Source organism: Rhinatrema bivittatum, chromosome 1, assembly GCF_901001135.1.
Source record: "Rhinatrema bivittatum chromosome 1, aRhiBiv1.1, whole genome shotgun sequence".
NCBI classification, from domain to species: Eukaryota; Metazoa; Chordata; class Amphibia; order Gymnophiona; family Rhinatrematidae; genus Rhinatrema; species Rhinatrema bivittatum.
In genome coordinates this window covers 161,841,296-161,861,066 of record NC_042615.1, presented here as the reverse complement: position 1 = coordinate 161,861,066, position 19,771 = coordinate 161,841,296, and the positions used below count along the sequence as shown (strand labels likewise).

The following is a 19,771-nucleotide window of genomic DNA, read 5'->3' as shown; positions in this document are numbered from 1 at the left end:
TAGGTGTAAGGGTTGCACCTGTGGGTTTTGCACCTAGGCAGGCAGTTTGAAAATTGCCCCCAGAAAAGACAAGCAGAAGTTTAAAGCTGATTAAAAACAATGAAGACTGAGCTGTGCTGCGCTTGTAGGGAGGGTGATTTTATAGCCCGCACGCATTTAACGGCAATTTCCAAAGTGAACTTGTGCACGAGTTTGCTTTAAAAGTTACCTCAAGTAACCCGCACAAACTTGCACCTGTTGTTTGCAGTGCATAACTTGTGTGGGTTAATTTATGTGCATATTTTTTTTCAATCAAAGGTATGTCTATAAATCCACCCGCCCCCGCCCCCCTCTCCCCCCAGGATGCCTGTCTTTTGTGCATATAAAAGCATGTACAAGATCAGGTTTTGTGTATACTTTTATGTGCACAAACTCTGCTAGTTTTAGAAGGTGAACATCACCCCTTTAATAAATTCTGTCAAGCCTACCTTCAATCCCTGTAAATTGGCTTAATTTATTAAGAGTTATAAAATTGCATGCAGTAAAATTGTGCCACAGTTCAATGAATGTAATTGATGAGCGATTTCTTTCTGCAAAGTCTTGTGTATTATTTCTGTCCTAAAGGCATATTATAACGTGATAGGTAATATCTTCTTTCTTATATGTTTTCTGATGCAAGTTTAAGAAGGCCATACTGAAAACAGTATTTTATCCGGTCTGTAATCTGATGTGAAATTGTCCCTTGTTCTGATTAGCTTGTGAATTCTTAATATTTAATGCAAATTGTCCTCAGAAGACCAGAAATGTTATGAATAGTGATCATTTTTGTATAAACGAAAAACATTTATGAATAATCATTATTGTGTCAGATGCTTTGATATCCTTTATCAAACTGGACAGCATCATTTGTTATTTCAAAGCACTGGCATTGTTCCAGTAGATACAGGGCTACTTGAATTGTAAATATTAGAAAGATAGATTTGAATACTATACCATTTGATACCCAAAGAACTGTATGCTGCTGATGTGCTGAAAAAAACAGCATTATTGTATTACTTGTTTGGTTGGTAGTCATTTGATAGACTGTTTTCTTTGGATATGGGTAAGGAAAAACTCAGTATGAAGCAGTGGAAATGAAGTGTTTTTTGGGTTTTTTTTCTGAGTTATATGCTACAGTGATCGTCTGGATGTTGGAGAAATTAAATCTTTTGTGCCCTGGTTATGAAATCTTAGTTTATATTTAATAAAGCATGACATTTAATAATGAATCTAGTCTGTTTGGTTGTTCTTTAGTAGCAGTGTGATAGGGACACCCAGGTTTCTGCATTCAGTTTCTAGCCATTGTCCGAAGGACAGGCTTCAAGGGCTGCTTCAGCTTATGACTGTTCTTTTTCAGGTCACTTGCTTTTGAAAAGACCCTGATTTTTAACTCAAAGAATACTGACAAGAATAGCAAAGCAAGAGTAATGGCTAAAGACCCCTTCTTTTTCTAACTGGCAGGCCCAACAGTTTTACAGTTTTCTCTAGACCTTTTCTTTCTCCCCTTTTACCGTCTCATTCCGTCTGTCTCCCAAACCTCCCTCCAAATATTTCCAAGGCTTGGCAGGCAGGACCTCTTCTTCCATCCTCCTTTTCCTTCCCTTGGCTACCCTTTTCTCTCCAGGCCCCCGGAAGTGGAGTCCTAACCCTCCCTCTTCCAGGGCTCCTCTTCAGGAATAGCCTATTTTTTTGACCCAGCAGTTTCCTTCCAGCTTGATCTGATTCCATGAGTCTTCATTCGCAAATATCTGGGGATTTTATTCCCACCCACCCCCTCCAACACGTACACTTGTGATGAACCTGAACTAGGAGCCATGAAAGGTCCTTCCAGAACCCTGTAAGCAGGGGCCATTATTCTGGCCAATAAGCATCATCCTTAAGTAATGAGCCTCTGCTGCATCCCCAGCTGACCCAGGGAGCTGAAGAACTGACTCAAGGATTGAACAGAGGAGCTTCTACATGGCAGTGCACAGCACCACCACTGAATCATCTAGCTGACACAAGGATGCCCTTTTTTTCTCTTTTTTTCTGAATTATTTGTCTCTAGGAATGAAGGGTAGCAGATAAATGAGCCCTTTGTGCTGCGGCATAGTTGACGCAGCCTTGAAAACAAATCATCAAGGCCTATGCCGGTAGCCGGCAGACACACCCTGCAGCGGGACAGTCTGGAGCTTCACCTTTGCAAGCCACCTCCCCTGCAGGTTGAGCCCTTTGGTTCTTGTGGCCAGCAGGACTTAGGCGAGTCCCTAGGGGAATGAAAATAACTGAAGTCCAAAGGCTCAAGGAGCTCAGGGCAGTCAGCAGAATAAGAGAGTCAGGAACAGGCCAAGGTCAGGGCAGGCAGCTGGCAAGAGTGGTCAGATATAGGCAAGGGGTCAGGACCAGGCTGCAGGCAATCATGATCAGGTCCAAGCCAGAAGTCAAGATCCAGGTAGCAAGCAATCGTGGTCAGGTCCAAGAAAGAAGTCAAGATCCAAAGAGTCAGGACAAGGAAGGAAATAGACACACGGGAGACACTGGACCAGATGGGCAAGACAGGACAAGGCTGGACAAGGAAGGCTGAATGAGGACAGCAGAAGAAGACAAGGTTGGAAGGCAAGGCAGGTAAGCAAGGCAGGATGAGGCAATGCTGGACGACAAGGTACAGGAATGCTGGCAATACACACTGCAAAGCAGGAGGCCCGTTGCTGAGGCATCTGATGTTCCTCGGAAGGAACCTGGTGATATCATCAAAGGCCGTCGCTGCTGTCTTCCTGCCAGAGACCCTTTAGGAGGGAAGACGGGAGCACATGGTGCCTATGAGAGGCCGGATGGGAAGTGGCGGTCATGGTGGTGTCCCGTGCCGCGTGAGTGAGGCCCATCTGCTGGTGGCATCCAGTGCTGTGTGAATGAAATCCAGCTGCTGGCAGTGGTCATGACGGTATCCCATGCTGCACGAGTGAGGCCCATCTGCTGGCAGCGTCCAGAGCTGCATGAATGAAGTTCAGCTGCTGGCGGTGTCCCAACCATGACGCATTGGTGACAGCATCAGGGATAAATGAGACAGCTTACGGAGCTGTTCCATGACTGTAACACTTGGGTTGTTTTACACCCTTCATGTGGGTTGCCCTTCTCTCCCTGTTGGCTTTCTCTGGCCCTGCTGTAGGATATGTTGACCCCCTCCACAATCAGTTATAATTTAAAGTAGCTTAAAAGGTAAAACTGTTCTGTACTGTTGCAGTTAGTAGTTTTACAGTTAGTAGTTTTAACATGTTCTTTGATGTTCCATAAATGTTTATACATACAGAGCTGAAATGAGATATGCCAATCCTCCTTTGATATAGATATTGCTGCATTCCACATTTGCTGTTCTAATTGTAATGGCCCCTCTGGGCGCATTACCAGTAGTGCCCTAGGTAAACTCCGTTTACCTATAGCATGTAGGGTGGAGAAAGTGGGGATGTACCATTCAAATACAGCCTTTCCTTTAGAGCAGTGGTTCTCAACCCTGTCCTGGGGACCCCCCCCCCCACCAGCCAGTCGGGTTTTCAGGATACTCACAATGAATATGCATGAGAGAACATTTGCATGCACTGCCTCCATAACATGCAAATTTTCTTTCATGCATATTCATTGTGGATATCCTGAAAACCCGACTGGCTGGGGGGGTCCCCAGGACAGGGTTGAGGACCACTGCTTTAGAGGGTGCTGGAGTGGCCGGCCTCCTGGGAAGGGTTTTTTAAGCAGCTCTCTACAGAGAGACTGGGGGCACTCCCTTTCATTTTTCTGAGAGTTAGAAGGCAGTAGGAGTGTTATTTAAATTGGCTTTTCAACCCCACTTGGAGGAAGCAGACACACCCTGTCTGGGGATCCTGAGCAGGATCGAGAGGTGATACCTTATAGTCCACTCACTGGCTGGTTGGGATTTCCCTCTGGGTTGATTTTCAGGGTTTTTTTTTTGTTTTGGGGGGTTTTTTTTACACTTTTTAGTGGTAAGAGTCCTTGGGTATCACCTGGACCCAGGGCACGGGGAACTCTGTGTCTTGGAGTGCCCTTAGTAGGGAAGACCTGCCCCTCCACACCTTCAGCGAGGAAGAAGTGCTGCAAGGAAGAACTCCGGCGTTAACTTCAGTTGAAGGGGAGAAGACTTTGGTTTGTGAGATCCAGGAAAGAAGCGTTCTGGCTGCCCTTTCCTTCCTGCCTTGGAGCAGTGGAAGCTGCTTGTTCTATGGGATCCCATCCATCAGGAATTCGAAAGAATTTAAAGAGAGAGAAGAATCTGCTAACTGTGAATAAACAACTAAGAACGTCTGAGGCCACCCATCTGGAATCTTCAGTCCCCGGAGAGAGAGAGAGGAGTTGGACACATTGTGCCGAGTCTGTATTTTTTTTACCTTTTTACCAGACTGAAAGGGGTTTTCTCTGCCTATCTAAATAATACCCTGCCCAGCTGGGAACTCCACTTAACCAAGCCCTAGAAGGTGGATGTACTCCCTTGCCCAGGTAACTGAGACACCTGCACAGATAGAGGGAAAAGAATTGTAACATATGAGAAATGTGGGGGTGCAGTGGACTAAGTTTAGTGCCATATTTCATTTGAATTTTGCAACAGTAAATATTTTTTATTTTGGACATTAAACCAGTGGCTCCAGTGTTTTATTTGGCAATATCAGCACAAAGAGGTACAATACCCCTTTCCCAGGGACAGGGGAAAATAAGTCACCTCAGGCACTCTGGGCCTTGAAAGGGAAACCTTTCTCCCCACCTAACAAACAGGGCCGATACAGTATGGTGTGCTCAGCCTAGTGCACCATTCAGCACCTGCTTGGCTGCACGTTTTCGACGCTCGTCTCTTACCCCTTATACTGTAAGGGGTAATAGCGGTTCGAAAACACGCAGCCAACCCCCCAAAAACTAATAGCACTCATCACATGCAAATGCATGTTGATGAGCCTATTAGGTATTCACCTGCAATACAGAAATCAAAATGTGCGGCCAAGCTTAAAAATCTAAGCAGGCATTAAAATCTAAGCAACCCAGAAAAGTGTACAGAAAAGCAGAAAATACTGCTTTTCTGTACACCCTCTGACTTAATAGCATAATGATATTAAGTCGGAGGAACCAAAAATTAAAAAAAAAATGTTTTTTAATCTGGCTGCCGGTCAGTGGGTTAGAAAAATGGACGCTTAATTTTACCGGCATCCATTTTCCTAACTCGTAGTTGTCAGCAGGTTCAAAAACCAACGCCGGTAAAATTGAGCATCTGTTGTCGGACCTGCTGACAGCCACCTCTCCCTCTAATAAGGAGGTGCTAGGGACGCACTATTGTCCTAGGGCCTTCTTATTAGGGCGACACCTCATTTAAATAGAGAATCACGCACCCAGGAGATGTGTCTGGGTGTCCATCGGGAGAGCGGGCGCGCAACACGGAGCGCCGGCTCTCCCACACCTTTTACAGTATCAGCCTGATAGAATCCAGGCCTTGCGGTTTTCTAGCCTTGAAGAGACATTTAAATGATTTTATGGCCCCATCAGAGTGCAGTCCGCCCCTGGGAATGGGGTTACATAATGGTTATAATTTTAATGGCAATCATTTCTGTACAATCTTTTTTAGATAAACTTAAAACTTGTAGAATCATTCTAATCTCACAATATCACACAAAATAAATGGTGAGATATTCTAGTTGATTTAATTCTTTATTTATATATATCACCTTTAATCCCCAGTAAGGGCATACAAAATAAAGTCCTGGTACTCAGGGATTCTCCTCCTGGCACCAGTTGTGTAGGTCCAAAAATAGTTGAGCAGGTGGACAGGGATATAGCACAGCTTTCTTCTGATAGGTTCTGACCTGCCTTTCTCGACTACTAAGTAAGGGGCTGTGGGAGAGAGGAGAAGCCACCTGCAAAACTAGACTTTTAGTGTTCGGTCGGTACTTCTGACTGGACATTGCACACAAATGCCTGAAAACCTGGCTGTTGGCAACCCTAGTGGTGTATAACATTTCAATACAATAAATAACAAGTATCCAGTATTAAAACAAGCAATGCATATTTTAAAATATTAAATTAGCAGCAATGAGCAGCTCAAATAATAATTCAAGTTTCCTAGGTTCAACAGGAAAATGCCTTTGTAAATAACCATGCTTTATAATATTTCAGAACATTAAATTCCTTAATCAAATGTAATTGCCACAGGGCTGAATTCCACAACTCTGGACCAGAAAATGAAAATGCTCTCTTCCATGTCTCAACATATTTCAAGTGTGAAACTGTGGGAGTAACAAAAAAATATCTTGTGTAGAAAGCACAAAGCACCCAGACACTCATTTCTGCAGATTCTGTCTTACAAACAAAGGATCATTTTTAAAATGAGCCTTAAAAATTATCATCTAACATTTAAAATCAATTCTTAAATCAACGAGCATCCAAAGCAGCGTTTCTAACTCAAGTAATATGTGATCCTGCAACCCCGACTTCAACAAAATACGAGCAACAGTATTCTGGACAAATTGTAAATGGATGAGTTGTTTCTTAAATAAGACATTGCAGTAATGAAGGTGACTAACAACTAAGGTCTGGATGACACTTGCTAATTTATCTTTTTCAAGATCAGGCCTGAGGTCACAATATAAAATGCAAGTTTTACCATACTATTTATCTGAGCCTGCATGGTCAATTCTGAATCCAAAAGTACACCCAGTACATGCATTGCTGTTTTTATAGGTAAAACCTCTCCAAAAAAGGACACTGTTGGATCATATAAATCAGTGGTCCCCAACCTTTTTTGCACCAGGGACCGGCTTCAAGCAAGACCATTTTTCCATGGCCCGGCAAGGCGGGGTGGGGCAGGGGCGGGGCTTTGGTCATATGGGGGCAGGACTATGGATGGGGTTGGATTTTAGTGCATACTTATCATTTAATTATGACATTTATAATGTGAATGTGACTCAACTCACCATAGGTTCAGAATGTCCATTCTCTCTCACACATACACTGTCACATACATACACATTCATGCTCTTATACCCAACCATTAGCTCTCGCAGACACTGACACACTCTCAGGCTGTAAGATACTCTCTCCCCGTCCACACCCCCCCCCCCCCCCCACACCCCCACACTCTTACTCCCCTGGATTTTCTCATACACACTCACGCTCTCACTCTCACTGGCTCCCTCACAACCTCAGAGCCTCTCTCATTCCTCTGCTGCCACTGTCACTGCTGCCGCGTGGCTATTGGGGAGGTGCTGATTCCTGCTACTGGCACTGAAGCCCATTCTGCTGCCTCGTACATTGTGAGATCCACATAGAGAAAGTGCTACTCTTGCACATTCCCAAAGATTACATGTGCCAATCAGTAAAAAGTAATTTATTTTTTTTTTACATCTGCTGTCTGATCTTAGTTTTCTAATCGGTTGGTCACATGCTTTTTTTTCCCCACCTTCCCTTTCTTATTTTTTTGCCAATTCCTTTTATATTGCCTTTTTTTCTATTTCTTTTCTCTCCATCTGTCTTCTTCCCTCACACACACAGTCAGGTTCTCATTCTCACATGCTTTCTCACTCTCTCTTTCTCTCACACACACACACTCTCTCTCTCACATGCTCTCTCTCATACAATCATTCATACACACAGTCTCTCACTGGCACATGCTGTCTGACTCTCACACACACAGGCTCTCTCTCACTCCCACATGCTGTCTTGCTCAAGCACAGGCTCTCACTCTCACATGCTGTCTCTCTCACATACATAGAGGCTCTCACATGCTCTCTGCAAACATTCAGGTCCTCACTCCCACACACAGTCTCTCAACTCACTCTCACACACAATCTCTCAACTCATCTCATACACACACACACACACACACTCTACAAACCCTCAGCCTCTCTCTCACCGCTGGGCCTCCTCTTCACGGGCCGCTGCAGGATGGGCTCTGCAGCGGCCCTGGTCTTCTCGGGCCGCAATGCTCCTCTTCTGCATGTGGCTGAAGCTCCTCCTCCTTCCTGCCCGCGCGGCTCCAGCAACATTTTTCTCCCAGGGCAGGGCGTCAGGAAGGAAGTAGGAGGAGCACCTGCAGTGGCTGAAGCTCCTCCTTTCTGCCCGCGTGGCTCCAGCAACATAGTTCACCGCTCAGCCACGATGCGCTAATTTGCTTTTCGGGTCGTGGGTTTGGAGGAAGCAGGTCTCCAGCCTCGCCCCGCCTCCCTGCAGCAGCGGCAGCCAATGAACAGCAGCCGGGGAGAGCGGCGCCGCGGACCGGCAAAAAAACCCCAACGGCCCAGTACTGGTCCGTGAACCGGTGGTTGGGGACTACTGATATAAATCATGACTGTTCTCACACCAAAACACCTCTGTTTTTTGAGGGTTCAACTTCCAGCGGTCATTGGGGCCAAGCGCAATGTATAACCTGCAGTCGGATGCGGGTTAAATAGGCGCTAATCCACCCCCTAATGCAATAGGGGGATTAGCACCTACTTAACGGTGTCCGACGCGGAGTGAATGAGATAGCGCTCATCACATGCAAATGCATGTGAATGAGTCTATTACTCATTCACTTCAATGCAAAAAAATTAATGTGCATCTCAGACGCACATTTATCGCTCAGCTATTAATGCCTGCCTGGAGCAGGCGTTAATAGCTGAGTGTATTGAAAAGAAGGACTGCAGTTATGAAAACCGACGCCGAGTTTATCGGCGTCGGTGTTCATAACCGGCAGACTGCCAGTAACTGCTGGGTCGCGTTAGCAAGGAGGCGCTAAAATCATGCAAGCGACCCTATCGCCTCCTTGCTAGTGTGACCCCCTAAATTGCTTATAGCATGGCACCCCCCTTGCAGGCGCCATGCGCACGTTAAGAAAGCGGGCGCTGACTTTTCAGTGCCCGCTTTCCACGTTTTTTATAGCATCGGCCCCATTGTTTGCTCTTAGTTCTTCAAATTCAAACCCGTAGATTAAACAACTTCAGTCTGATATGCTGGATTTGGTGGCTCCAACTTGAAATACATTTATTTGCTTTGCTGAAGTAATTATCAGCCATGAGTCACTGGCTTCCACAGTAGTAATTATCAGCAATGAATCATAGGCTTCCACAGCTAGCTGGGATACCGAGAAAATTCCTCTCCCCTTTGCTGCAGGATCAAATAAAATCATTAGTACACACAAAATAGTAGCACTTCAGCTATTTCCAAAATAAAATCGTCAGTATTCACATTTGAACAGAGATATTTGACAATCTAAGGCATTTTAATCTAAGCAAAAAAATTCACTCTGCAAGTTATGTCCATTCTTCCTCCTAGGACTCCAAAAGGATAAATTAGGCATCAGTGTTTAGGAGTTGCCTCTTGACCTGCTGGAATCAATGGCAAAACCAGTAAGATCCATTATGATCAATAAACCCAGTCAATAGGATCCCATAAAGAAAACACTGTATTAAACTCCAACTGGAACAACTGAAAAAGAAAAACTCCCCAAGATCCGGGGCTCCTATTACTAGGAACTCAATGTTATACATCTGACATCACACTTGCTTAAAGACATAGAAACCCAAGACCTCAACTCTGTACTACAGAACTCACTAATAGAAAATACTAATAGAGGTTAAGTAGTAGAGATTAAGTGCCCATCTGACCATAGCTTTAAAAAGGTCACCATTTTGATTAAGGGGTCACACACACACATTCCCAATAAGAGCTCAAAGTGTGTTACAGCAGAGTAGAGTTTAGATTTGTACAAAGTACAGTAACTTACACAAATAAGAGCCATCAAGTACATTACCTGAATAGTGCAGTACTGCACACACTGAGTGTAGGGATTTCTGTAATAGCAAATTTTACACCTAATAGATTGCAATTTGATTGAATTTGGAGTAGCAATTCTCTAAATCATCCCTCCCCCACATCTGTTCTTCCAGCTGTTTCTAGCTAGTGTCTTTGGCTGCTAAGTAGATAGAATTGGAAAGGATACTATGAACCTAGTAGCTCTTCTTTATTTTTGCTTTCTTTTGTCATTTCCTAATTTTACAAGTAGCCAGAAAATATTTATGGCAATGATACAGATTTTAATGTTTCATGAGAAAAAACAAGATTATATTGCTATATATTTTGGAGAGTGTTAGTGTACATGGTTTCAAGGTACCACTAATTTTCACATTATTAAAGGAGGCATCATTGAACAGTTTTTATGTTCAATATATGTCCTGCAAAGAGGTACAAGGGGCACAAAAGTATCTGCGGTGTATACTCTGGATGATTTTTCAGAGAGAAATGATGCTTGCAGGCTCTCGGTTACAAAGTACTCACTGACCTGGAATCTGTCCACTGGGCTTCAAAACTTCCCTCTGTCAGATTGATACAATAAAGTGCATTCAGCAGAATGCACAGTTTACCCATAGTTGTGTGTATATTTTCTGAGCGTAAACCTTACTGCCAATGCAGCAAGGAGTTTTACCCATATTAAATATGCATGTAAAATTGTACATCTTGCTTAGCACCCTCACATGGAAATCCCATGCAAATGAGGGCATTAAGCAGCATTCACCAATGCAGAGAGATGCCATTGGCCTAACCCAGGTTTTCCTTAGCCCTGGAAACGTTACTGCTGATCATACAGGGAATAAAGTTTCCAGTGCTGCTGTGCCCCTAACAAGCGGCTATTTCTGTGCTGGCTCTCATGCTGCCCATTGCTAACCATGACACCCCCCCCCCCCAAGTGTTTTTGTTAATCTTTATTTCTAGGTATTCACGGTGCAAACTAATCTCACCCACACCCCTCTGCTCATCTTCGCTGGACATGTTGGCTAATGACTTATTTATTTATTTTAAAAATTTGTCAGCAGCATCATCTGATGTCCTGAGCAGCTTCCAATTGTATATTCACAAAGATGAATAGTAAAATATAAAATTAACAAAATCAAATGAAACAATAAAATGAGCATAAAACACAGTCATGGCCAGCATACAGTTGCTTTCACTTCTCATACTCCAAAAAATGCAATTTCAAACAGATGAGTTTTCAGTTGTTTGTTAGAATTTCTACAAAAGCCTTGCTTGCGCAATGTAACTGGCAGTTTATTCCATAAAACTACTCCCTAAGAATATAAGATGTTGCCATACTGGGTCAGACCGAGGGTCCATCAAGGCCAACATCCTGTTTCCAACAGTGGCCAGTCCAGTCACAAATACCTGAAAAGAACCCAAATGTTAAATAGATCCCATGCTACTAAAGCCAGTAATAAGCAGTGGCTGTTCCCTTAGGGGTCGATTTTAAGAACCGCACGCGGACGTCCCACGTAAGCGCAGTTCCCAGCGAGCGCACGTGGACACGCTGATTTTATAACATCCGAGCGTGCTTATGCGGGTCGACTGTGACTCCACGTGTGGGGGTCAGCCGGTCCCCCAGTTCCCTAACCCTAATCCTATCCTTCCTCCCTCTTGCCCTCTCCTCCCCGACCCCTAACTAACTCTACCTAACCCCAGTTTTTTTTATTTTTATACTTCTCCTCAGGAGCAGAAGTAAACCCCGCACACCGGCAGGCTGCTGGCGCATGCTTCCCCAGGACGGCTTCTGATGGCGCTACCTTGAATCTCCATGGCAGAAATGAGTTCGAATGGTTCTAAGCGAATGTTATTGACGGCGAGCTGATGTGAGGTCAAAAGAGAAGCTGTGTTAGAGGGCAGCTGAGTTAGTAGGCTGCTGATTTTGTTACTGAAATATAGCGCTAGCTCTTCAGCTTTAGATTGAGCTTGGTTGAGGGAAATCTCCGGGGGGTTTATTTGTGTGAGATTAGATACATAGGTAAAGAGGGCTTTAGCGTCAAAGACCAGGTCATGGATCTTGGATGCGTAAAAGTCCCTTTTAGATCTTAATGTAGTGGATTTATATTGATGAAGGGTAAATTTGTAGAAGGATAGGGTGTTAGCGCATGGGTCTTTACGCCATTTGCTCTCTTTTTGTCTTAGAATTAGTTTTAGCTTTCTCAATTCTGTAGTGAACCATGGCTGTCTTTTGGAGGAGTTAGAGTGGGATTTTTTTTGTTACTAGTGGACATAGCTTGTTAGCTATAGATTCTGTGATGTTGTTCCAGGAACGGAGAGCTGAGTTCGGATCGGTGAAGTCTATGAGGTGGAGTTGTGATACCAAGTGATTACTAAGATCTTCTTAATAATAATCTTAATAATAATCAAACAAAAGGAAATGCTTGGCTTCCTGCACCACTAAGTTGTATGTAAACCAATGTGATAAGTAAAATCGAGCACCGGTATATAAAAACAAATAAATAATAACTAAGATGTAAACATTCTGGTTCATTATTTCTCCAATGACAAACAGAGAACATAAGAACATAAGGAATTGCCATGCTGGGTCAGACCAAGGGTCCATCAAGCCCAGCATCCTGTTTCCAACAGAGGCCAAACCAGGCCACAAGAACCTGGCAATTACCCAAACACTAAGAAGATCCCATGCTACTGATGCAATTAATATCAGTGGCTATTCCTTAAGTAAACTTGATTAATAGCCATTAATGGACTTCTCCTCCAAGAACTTATCCAAACCTTTTTTGAACCCAGCTACGCTAACTGCACTAACCACAGAGTCACTCGTATGAATCACATGCCTCTCTCTTTCCAGGCATGTGGGATGGTTTCCCCAACTATTGCCAGATCTGCAGTCGCTTTGAGTTTTTCTTTTCCATCATCAGAAGAGGATGTTCCCTGAACCGATCTGCAGCCGGTTTTCACTTCTTGGGATTTTTTTTATCACTTGGTGAATGCTATCCTTTTTTGCAGTCAAGCTTCTCTTCTTCTCAGTAACATCCTAGTTAGGGAATTTGGCTAAGAGAGAGACCAGAAGAAATCTTTGATTTCAATGCACAGCATGGTTAAAACCTTAAAAAAGAAATAGAAGGGGCCAGTCCGGTGGCTCATGAGGTAGATTCCTAGTTCATTCTCTGAGTTGGGGATCCCTGGCTTGACATAGGATGCTGCAGAGACAAAATTCAGAGCCTGTGGAGTTGAGGAGTCATGGTCATTGCTTATGGGGCGACACCTGGTGATCAGATTCGGGACCTATGACTGCAGGGTTTCAGAAGGAGCCCTGATGCATTGGCCCAGGATTGTTAATCCAATGACCAGACTAGGTTCGTTGGGGGTGAGGGGTGGGGAAAAGGATATAGAAAATAGAGGAAAATATCATCATCCTGTAGTTGCAAATGATGGTTCATTCTGCCAGGATCCCAGCCCTGGTTCAGGCTGAGCTAGAAATACAAAGGAACAGGAGGAAAGTGCTAGGTCAAAATAAAAACCAGAGAGAAACACAAGAAGCACAAAAGGATAAGAGAGAGATGTGAGGGTTCAAGAAAAGGCTTTTTCCCTTAGGTTATGTTCTACAGCTGTTTTGACCTTTAGCTACCATTTTTAATGTAATTTGTATTAATCCTTATGTTTTGGTAGTCTTGGTGCCACTTGTAGATTGAAATTGGACCATATTTTGTCTTGCATGCTATTTGTAGCAGAATTGTGTTTGATGTGTATTGTAAAGCAGTTCACAATCAGGGAAAGTGTTTTTTGTACTGCAAACCATCAGCATTAAGGGGGTCATTTACCAAGCGGATCGCACACGCGAAAAGTCCCTTATTGCGTGCGAAACCAAGATGGGGGCGGAGTCGGGGCGGCGCCAGGGCTGACGCCGCAAAGACTTCGCCGACAGCGAAAGGTACGCTTAGTTTTCGCTGCCAGTTTCGCGCCAAATAACTACATCTTTTATGGTGTAGTTATTTGGCGCGACGCCAGCAGCGATTGCAGGACCATCCCCCCGTTTCGCCCCCCGTTACCGCGGGATTCACTGTGCCTTGCGGCATTAGTAAATCCAGCCCTAAGTCACCAATACAATACATTATCTCCATGTATCTACATATATTCTGCAAAAGGAACAGGTCTGCTTACCTTTGTTGTATCTTGAAATATAATTGCATTGAGAATTCTGTCATTGTGTTTCTTGCAGGAGCATTTCATGGAAGTAATTAGAAATCAAGAGTTTTTGTTATTACCAAGCAGTGAAATTGCAAAGCTGTTAGCAAGTGATGATATGAATATTCCTAATGAAGAGACTATACTGAATGCACTACTCACGTGGGTTCGACATGACCTGGAGCAGAGAAAGAACGATCTCAATAAACTGCTGGCTTATATCAGGCTGCCTCTGCTTCTACCACAGGTATGGCACAGCGATGACAAAATCTTCCTTGTTGCATTCTGTGTACCTGTTTATTATCTTTCACACATTGTCTGCAGTAGGTTGGATAATAATTAGCTGGTGATTTGATTGCTTTCAGTTTACACATCAGTAACTTGTCACGTACAAATAACTCCTTTATGAAGTTTTTTACTAAATCGAAACATTTATTTATTTAACAGTTTTATATACCGAAGTTCTGGTAACAGAGTTACTAATCACTTTGGTTTACATTACAACAGTTAAATGACAGTATATAGAATAATGTCTTACAATGAACAAGGTGAATTGAAACTTGGAAGAAATAAATAATATCTTATAATGAACAAGGAGAATACAATTTAAATGCAAAATATTTTGAGGATCAGTGAGTATAATCGCTGGGATTGACTTTGTGGGGCCTGAAGTTGACAAACATGATGTTCACAAACTAGCATTATTGGGTTAAGAGAATGCTTGGTTGAACAACCAGGTCTTAAGTCTTTTTTTTAAAGGTGGGTGTCGATTGTTCAAGCCTGCAGTCTGGTGGGAGTGAGTTCCAAAGTTTAGGGCCAGCGGTGGAAAGAGCTCTTCTACTTAGTGATGTTTTGATAGGATGGGCCTGTAGAGTGCCTCTCTGAGCTAGTCTCGTCGATCGGGAGGTAGTGTGAAGCTGTAAAGGGATCGTGAGGTCAATTAGGGTGGTGTTATTGATGACTTTGTGGATGATTGATAGGGTTTTGTAATGGATTCTATATTTGATTGGGAGCCAGTGAATGTGTTGGCGAAGAAGAACCGTAAGACCCTTCTCTTCTGCCCAGTGTTGTGCCTGGCAGTTGATCTGTGGCCCCATAACTCTGTAATCCCAAGAATTTGTCACTAGGGGCTGATTCACTCAGGCTAACTCGTTTCCACGCTCTCTTTCCTTCCCAGGGTCTGGATTCTTTGTTGGTGGGGGGGGGGGGGGGAATTACCTAACTTTCTGGGCCCAGAGTGACGGAGTGATTCTTTGTGCTTTCTGTTCCCTGGCCAAGGTGTACTTGTCCCAACTGCGTACGCTGAACATGCCAAAGAAGTACACTAGAGCCACTGATTTAGTGTCCAAAAATAACATCTTTACTGATAGGTAATCGGGTGAAATATGGCACAAAAACTCAGTCCTCAGCACCACAGAATTTTTCTTTACTTACAATCCTTTCCCTCAATCAGTGCATGGGTCTCGGTTACCAGGGCCAGGGAAACATCCACCCTCCAGGGCTTGGTTAAATGGATTTCACAGGTGGGCAGGATAACCCCTTCCAAAAAACTGGTAAAAGAAGTATGGTCTCTGCACAGAGAGTAAAAATCCTCTCTCCCCAGGGGTGAAGACTCCAGGTGAGTTATCCTCAAAGGTTTCAAAGTGGTTCCTACTCTCAGTTAGTTAATCTCCCTTATTCTTTTTCTCTGTCAGATGAATCCCTGATAGAGGGATCCCCTCTGGCACACTCAGGTCCAGTTGTTCCTTGGTAGGGTAGGAAGAGGAGCAGATAAACCTTGCTCCCTGATCTTCTCAGCAAAATTCTTCATCCCAAAAACAGAGGCAAAACACTAGAAGATCCTAACTTTGGGTCACTGCCAGCCCTCTGTCCTCACTGAGGTTGCAAAGGGGCAAATCTTCCCTAGTCTGAGACTCCCAGAGGCAGGGTTCCCTGTGCCCTCCCTCCAGGCAGTGACCAGGGTGGGTTCCATTGGGCTTCTTACAAAGCAAAACAAACTGAGATACCACCTCTACCCACCAGGGAGTGGATGGACAGAGCAGATCCCCGACCACCTCACAGAGTCCAGGCAATGCTTTCTCTGAGCCCTAAGAGAAGGCCCCCAAAATCCAACTCAGGAAAAGCTCCACACACCTCATAACTCTAAAAATCAATCACGCTGCCCCCCCAGTGAGAGAGCTGCTTATAAACCCTCTCAAAGGCAATGACCATTCCAGCTCCCTCAAAGGGAGGGGCTGTGCAGAATGGGGCCTCCCCCTACTTACTATCCTACACTGCACTAACCGAACCACGGGAGTACCCAGGGCTTAATGGTGATATCCCTGGGGAGGGGGATTATAACGTCTTCACAGGCTTTCTTGAATTTTTTTTTTTACCATTTATGTTTCCCACTACCTGCACTGGGAGGCTGTGAAGAATTTTTCCTCCTGCTCTATAGGACTTTCAGCTCAAAGAGCCAGCACTGGATTTCTGGTGCCACGAGCCTTCATTCACAACTGCCCGGCGATTTTATATCCCCTCCCGGATTATTTTAGCCCAGAGGGTCATGCGTGAGGGCTTCTTCCAGAACTTTGCAATCACGGGCCTGGACTCCGGACAATAGCTGTCGCTGCTGTGCTCCCTCCCCCCCAGGGGTTCCCCATGCGACCTCGGCTGACTTGGGGAGCAGAAGACCTGAGCTGGGAATCAAACCCAAGGTCCCTTCTCCTTATTTCCTAGACAGCCCTCGTATCTTTTTTTTTTTTTTTTTTTTTGCAGTCTGAGAAACAACTGACAGGCCAAGTATCTCCAGGCATTCAGATGTTTATGTAGCTCCATAATTTTGTAAAGTATAGGTATATAAGCCTATAAACTCCTGGAGTTTCATTTATTGTGATAAGCCACTGCTTGATGCCCTCGAATGGAGGGCTTACACTGAGCAATATTCAGATGTCACTGAATAACAACTCTGGTGAAAGCAAATATTCATAAAATATTCAGCACAAAAAGAGATATTTATGATGGACTGAGCCACCAAAGAAGCTTCGTTAATGCCTTAAACTCACCCATAGATATACCCACAACTCGATACATACATGCCTTTAATTCCCCTCCCAGAAGGCTCAGACAGAAATTAATTCTTCCTCCAGGGTGTTGTAAATCTGGTCCCAAGCACTGCCACAGCTGCACAGATCCCATTACTTCTTATGGGAGTGAATTTGACACTTTAAAAGCTTTTTACACTTTCTCAGAGAAATAGGAAAGCTGACCTCATAAAGCCCATTTCTTTTATTCTATTACATAATGCCTGCAACTTGATTTCAACTGCCTCCTCCAATTTTAAACACTGACTAAAGTTTTCCATTCAAGAGTCTGTCTGTGCCACTTTTTCTGCTGGGCATCTCACAGCTTGTTTGTTTTTTTTATGTTTTTACTTACCATTTTGCCTAGATTCTCATCTGCAACATGCACACACTGGCTCTCTTAACCTCATCTTAATCTACTTTTCTTAACATTTATATCTTTACTGCCGTTCTCTCTCTCTCTCTTGAAGTCACATTTTCATGCTTTTGCACTACTCTTTCTACATGCTTGCAAACCCATATCACAGCCACATCTCATGTTCTGATTAATACATGAGAACTCTAAGGGGGGGAGATATGCATCCTCAGCACTTTTATCTAACTCAAGCTATAAACAACACTTGCAGTACTGTGATACCATATAGCCATCCCACAAAAGACTTTCTCAAGCACGTATACTAATGGCCATAAGTGGAACTATATGTAGCACAGGGGTGAGCAAACAGGAGAGCGTGAATAATTCCGAAGAGGGACACGCTGGCTACCCAGTCAAGGAAGAAAATAAAAATGACTGGGCTGTCAAACCTTGGCCCCGTGGAGGCACTGCAAGCTTAGGAGAGAGGGATCTGCTGGAGCGTAATGACAACATTGTAAGCAGGCCACGGCTTAGCCATTCCTCCCTTTCGATCGTCCGGGGAGAGAAGCTGTTCCCACTGTGGTGGGCCTGGGCACGGAGCCACTTACTTTGCGGCACAACTGGACATTGGAGAAGCCACTGCCTTGTTTCACAGCTCAGGAAGAACTGCTACCCCTCAGGCCCCAGCACGGGAGGAATTCCTGCTGCTGCCGGGTCTCTTATATACCCTGAAAGAGAGATCACAGCTGTGGCCCGTTCGGGGCAAAAGGGAGTAGTGAGGTTGGGGAAGGAAATGGGCAAAGAAACCAGAGAAAATAAGGTGGAGGAGAGAGGAGGAGGAGGTGGTGAAGGAAGAATAAAGGCAAATAGAGTAAAAAAAAACAAAACAATTTAATAAGTAAATGGAGAAAATAAAAAAGATGAGCAAACTAAAACTTATATAAATAGGAAAAATTAGAGAAAATAAAATAAAAAAAAATTGGGGATAGAGTTTTTCTCAGCTCTTATGTTTCAGCCCTCACCATTTGTCTGTGGTGTTTGGTGTGTCTCTATCTAGATCTGGGTCTGTCTGGATGAGGAATGTGTGGCCTATGTCTGTATTGTGCGTGATGTGGTGTGTCTGCGCATGTATCTATCTGGATATGGTGTGCCTGTGTCTCTGTGCCTGTCTGGGCATTGGGTTTCTGTCTCTTTGTGGGGTGTCTGTCTCTGGGTGCAAGATGTCTGTCTCTCTGTGTATGCATGGGATTGGGTTATCTGTGTACATGGCTGTACATTTTCCAAGTCTCGAATTTGGATGAATCGATTCCTGTTTGAACTGTGAATTTACTGAAAACACAGCCTTGTGTTGCCCTCCATTTCTTGGACGTGTATTATATTGTCATGCTGCAATGCCAGTTGTTGCTTTCTGTACCCGACTTCCGAGGTGTTATTTCATGATCCACAGTATGCACGGAAGAATGATTGGTTGTTTAGGAGACATTGACTTGGTATTCATAAGAGAAATGGGTCATTTAGAAATATTTTAAAAAGACCTTTTGAGACTTTAAAAAATCCAGAAAAAGTAAAGGGTTTGGCATTAAACTCCTGTTTACAAAGATGTACATAAACTATGCATTGATTTATGTGTTATAGAGTATCTAAAATAGATGCTTTAAAAATTGTATATTTTTCTGCTCTCACAGAGCATAAAATTGAGAGATAAGGTATGCAATTGCAATGTTAATCATCTGACATTTAAAAATAAATTGTGACATTTCTTTCAGGGTAGCCATTGTCTAACTGGCAAGTGACAGTGTGAACAATAATCAGAGCAGTATGTATTGCTTCTGTGTCAAAAGGAATGGCAGGGACATTATGGAAATAACAATGATCTGCACCGACAGTCCTTTTATAAATGAGTAGGAGATTTTAATATTCATGTTTAAGGAGAAAATGAACTTTAACTGAGCATGAAAAACCTACAGAAGCCAAGTTCTGAGCATTTGTTGTAGTGAATATGTTTCAAAATTGTCTTAATTGTAAAAACATTTTCAAATCCTGCATAATTGTTAGTACTTAAATATATTTGAGTTACATGTACATATAAATATGATTTTCTAGCATGTAGACAGATGGATTCAGGACCAGTGGGTTATGCACCTCTAACAGCAGATGGAGTCAGAGCAAACTTGACGTCACAGTATATATACTCCTGCAGTGACATCAGCCTGCCAGTATTTTCCATCTCCAGCAGATGGTGGGCATGCTTCTCCCTACTGGGGATTGCTTCAAATTTAGAGGAGAATTAATTGGAGATTTGATTTGCCCCACTTTCCTGCGATTAAACCTAAAAGTCCCTCCCCCAATTGAGAATTCCTGAGATGATTTCCGTGGTCCCTCAGATAAGTGC

General features: G+C 43.7%; 1 protein-coding gene across 5 annotated transcripts in view; it reads left to right on the top strand.

Annotated features, from left to right (window-relative positions):
• KLHL5 (kelch like family member 5) overlaps positions 1–19,771 on the top strand; it is a 246,063-nt gene that overhangs the window by 184,752 nt on the left and 41,540 nt on the right. For all 5 annotated transcript variants that reach the window (XM_029589386.1, XM_029589364.1, XM_029589379.1 and 2 more), the window contains one exon: positions 13,997–14,209. In XM_029589386.1, coding sequence (XP_029445246.1) covers positions 13,997–14,209 — 213 coding nt within the window. The remainder of the gene's footprint in view (positions 1–13,996; positions 14,210–19,771) is intronic.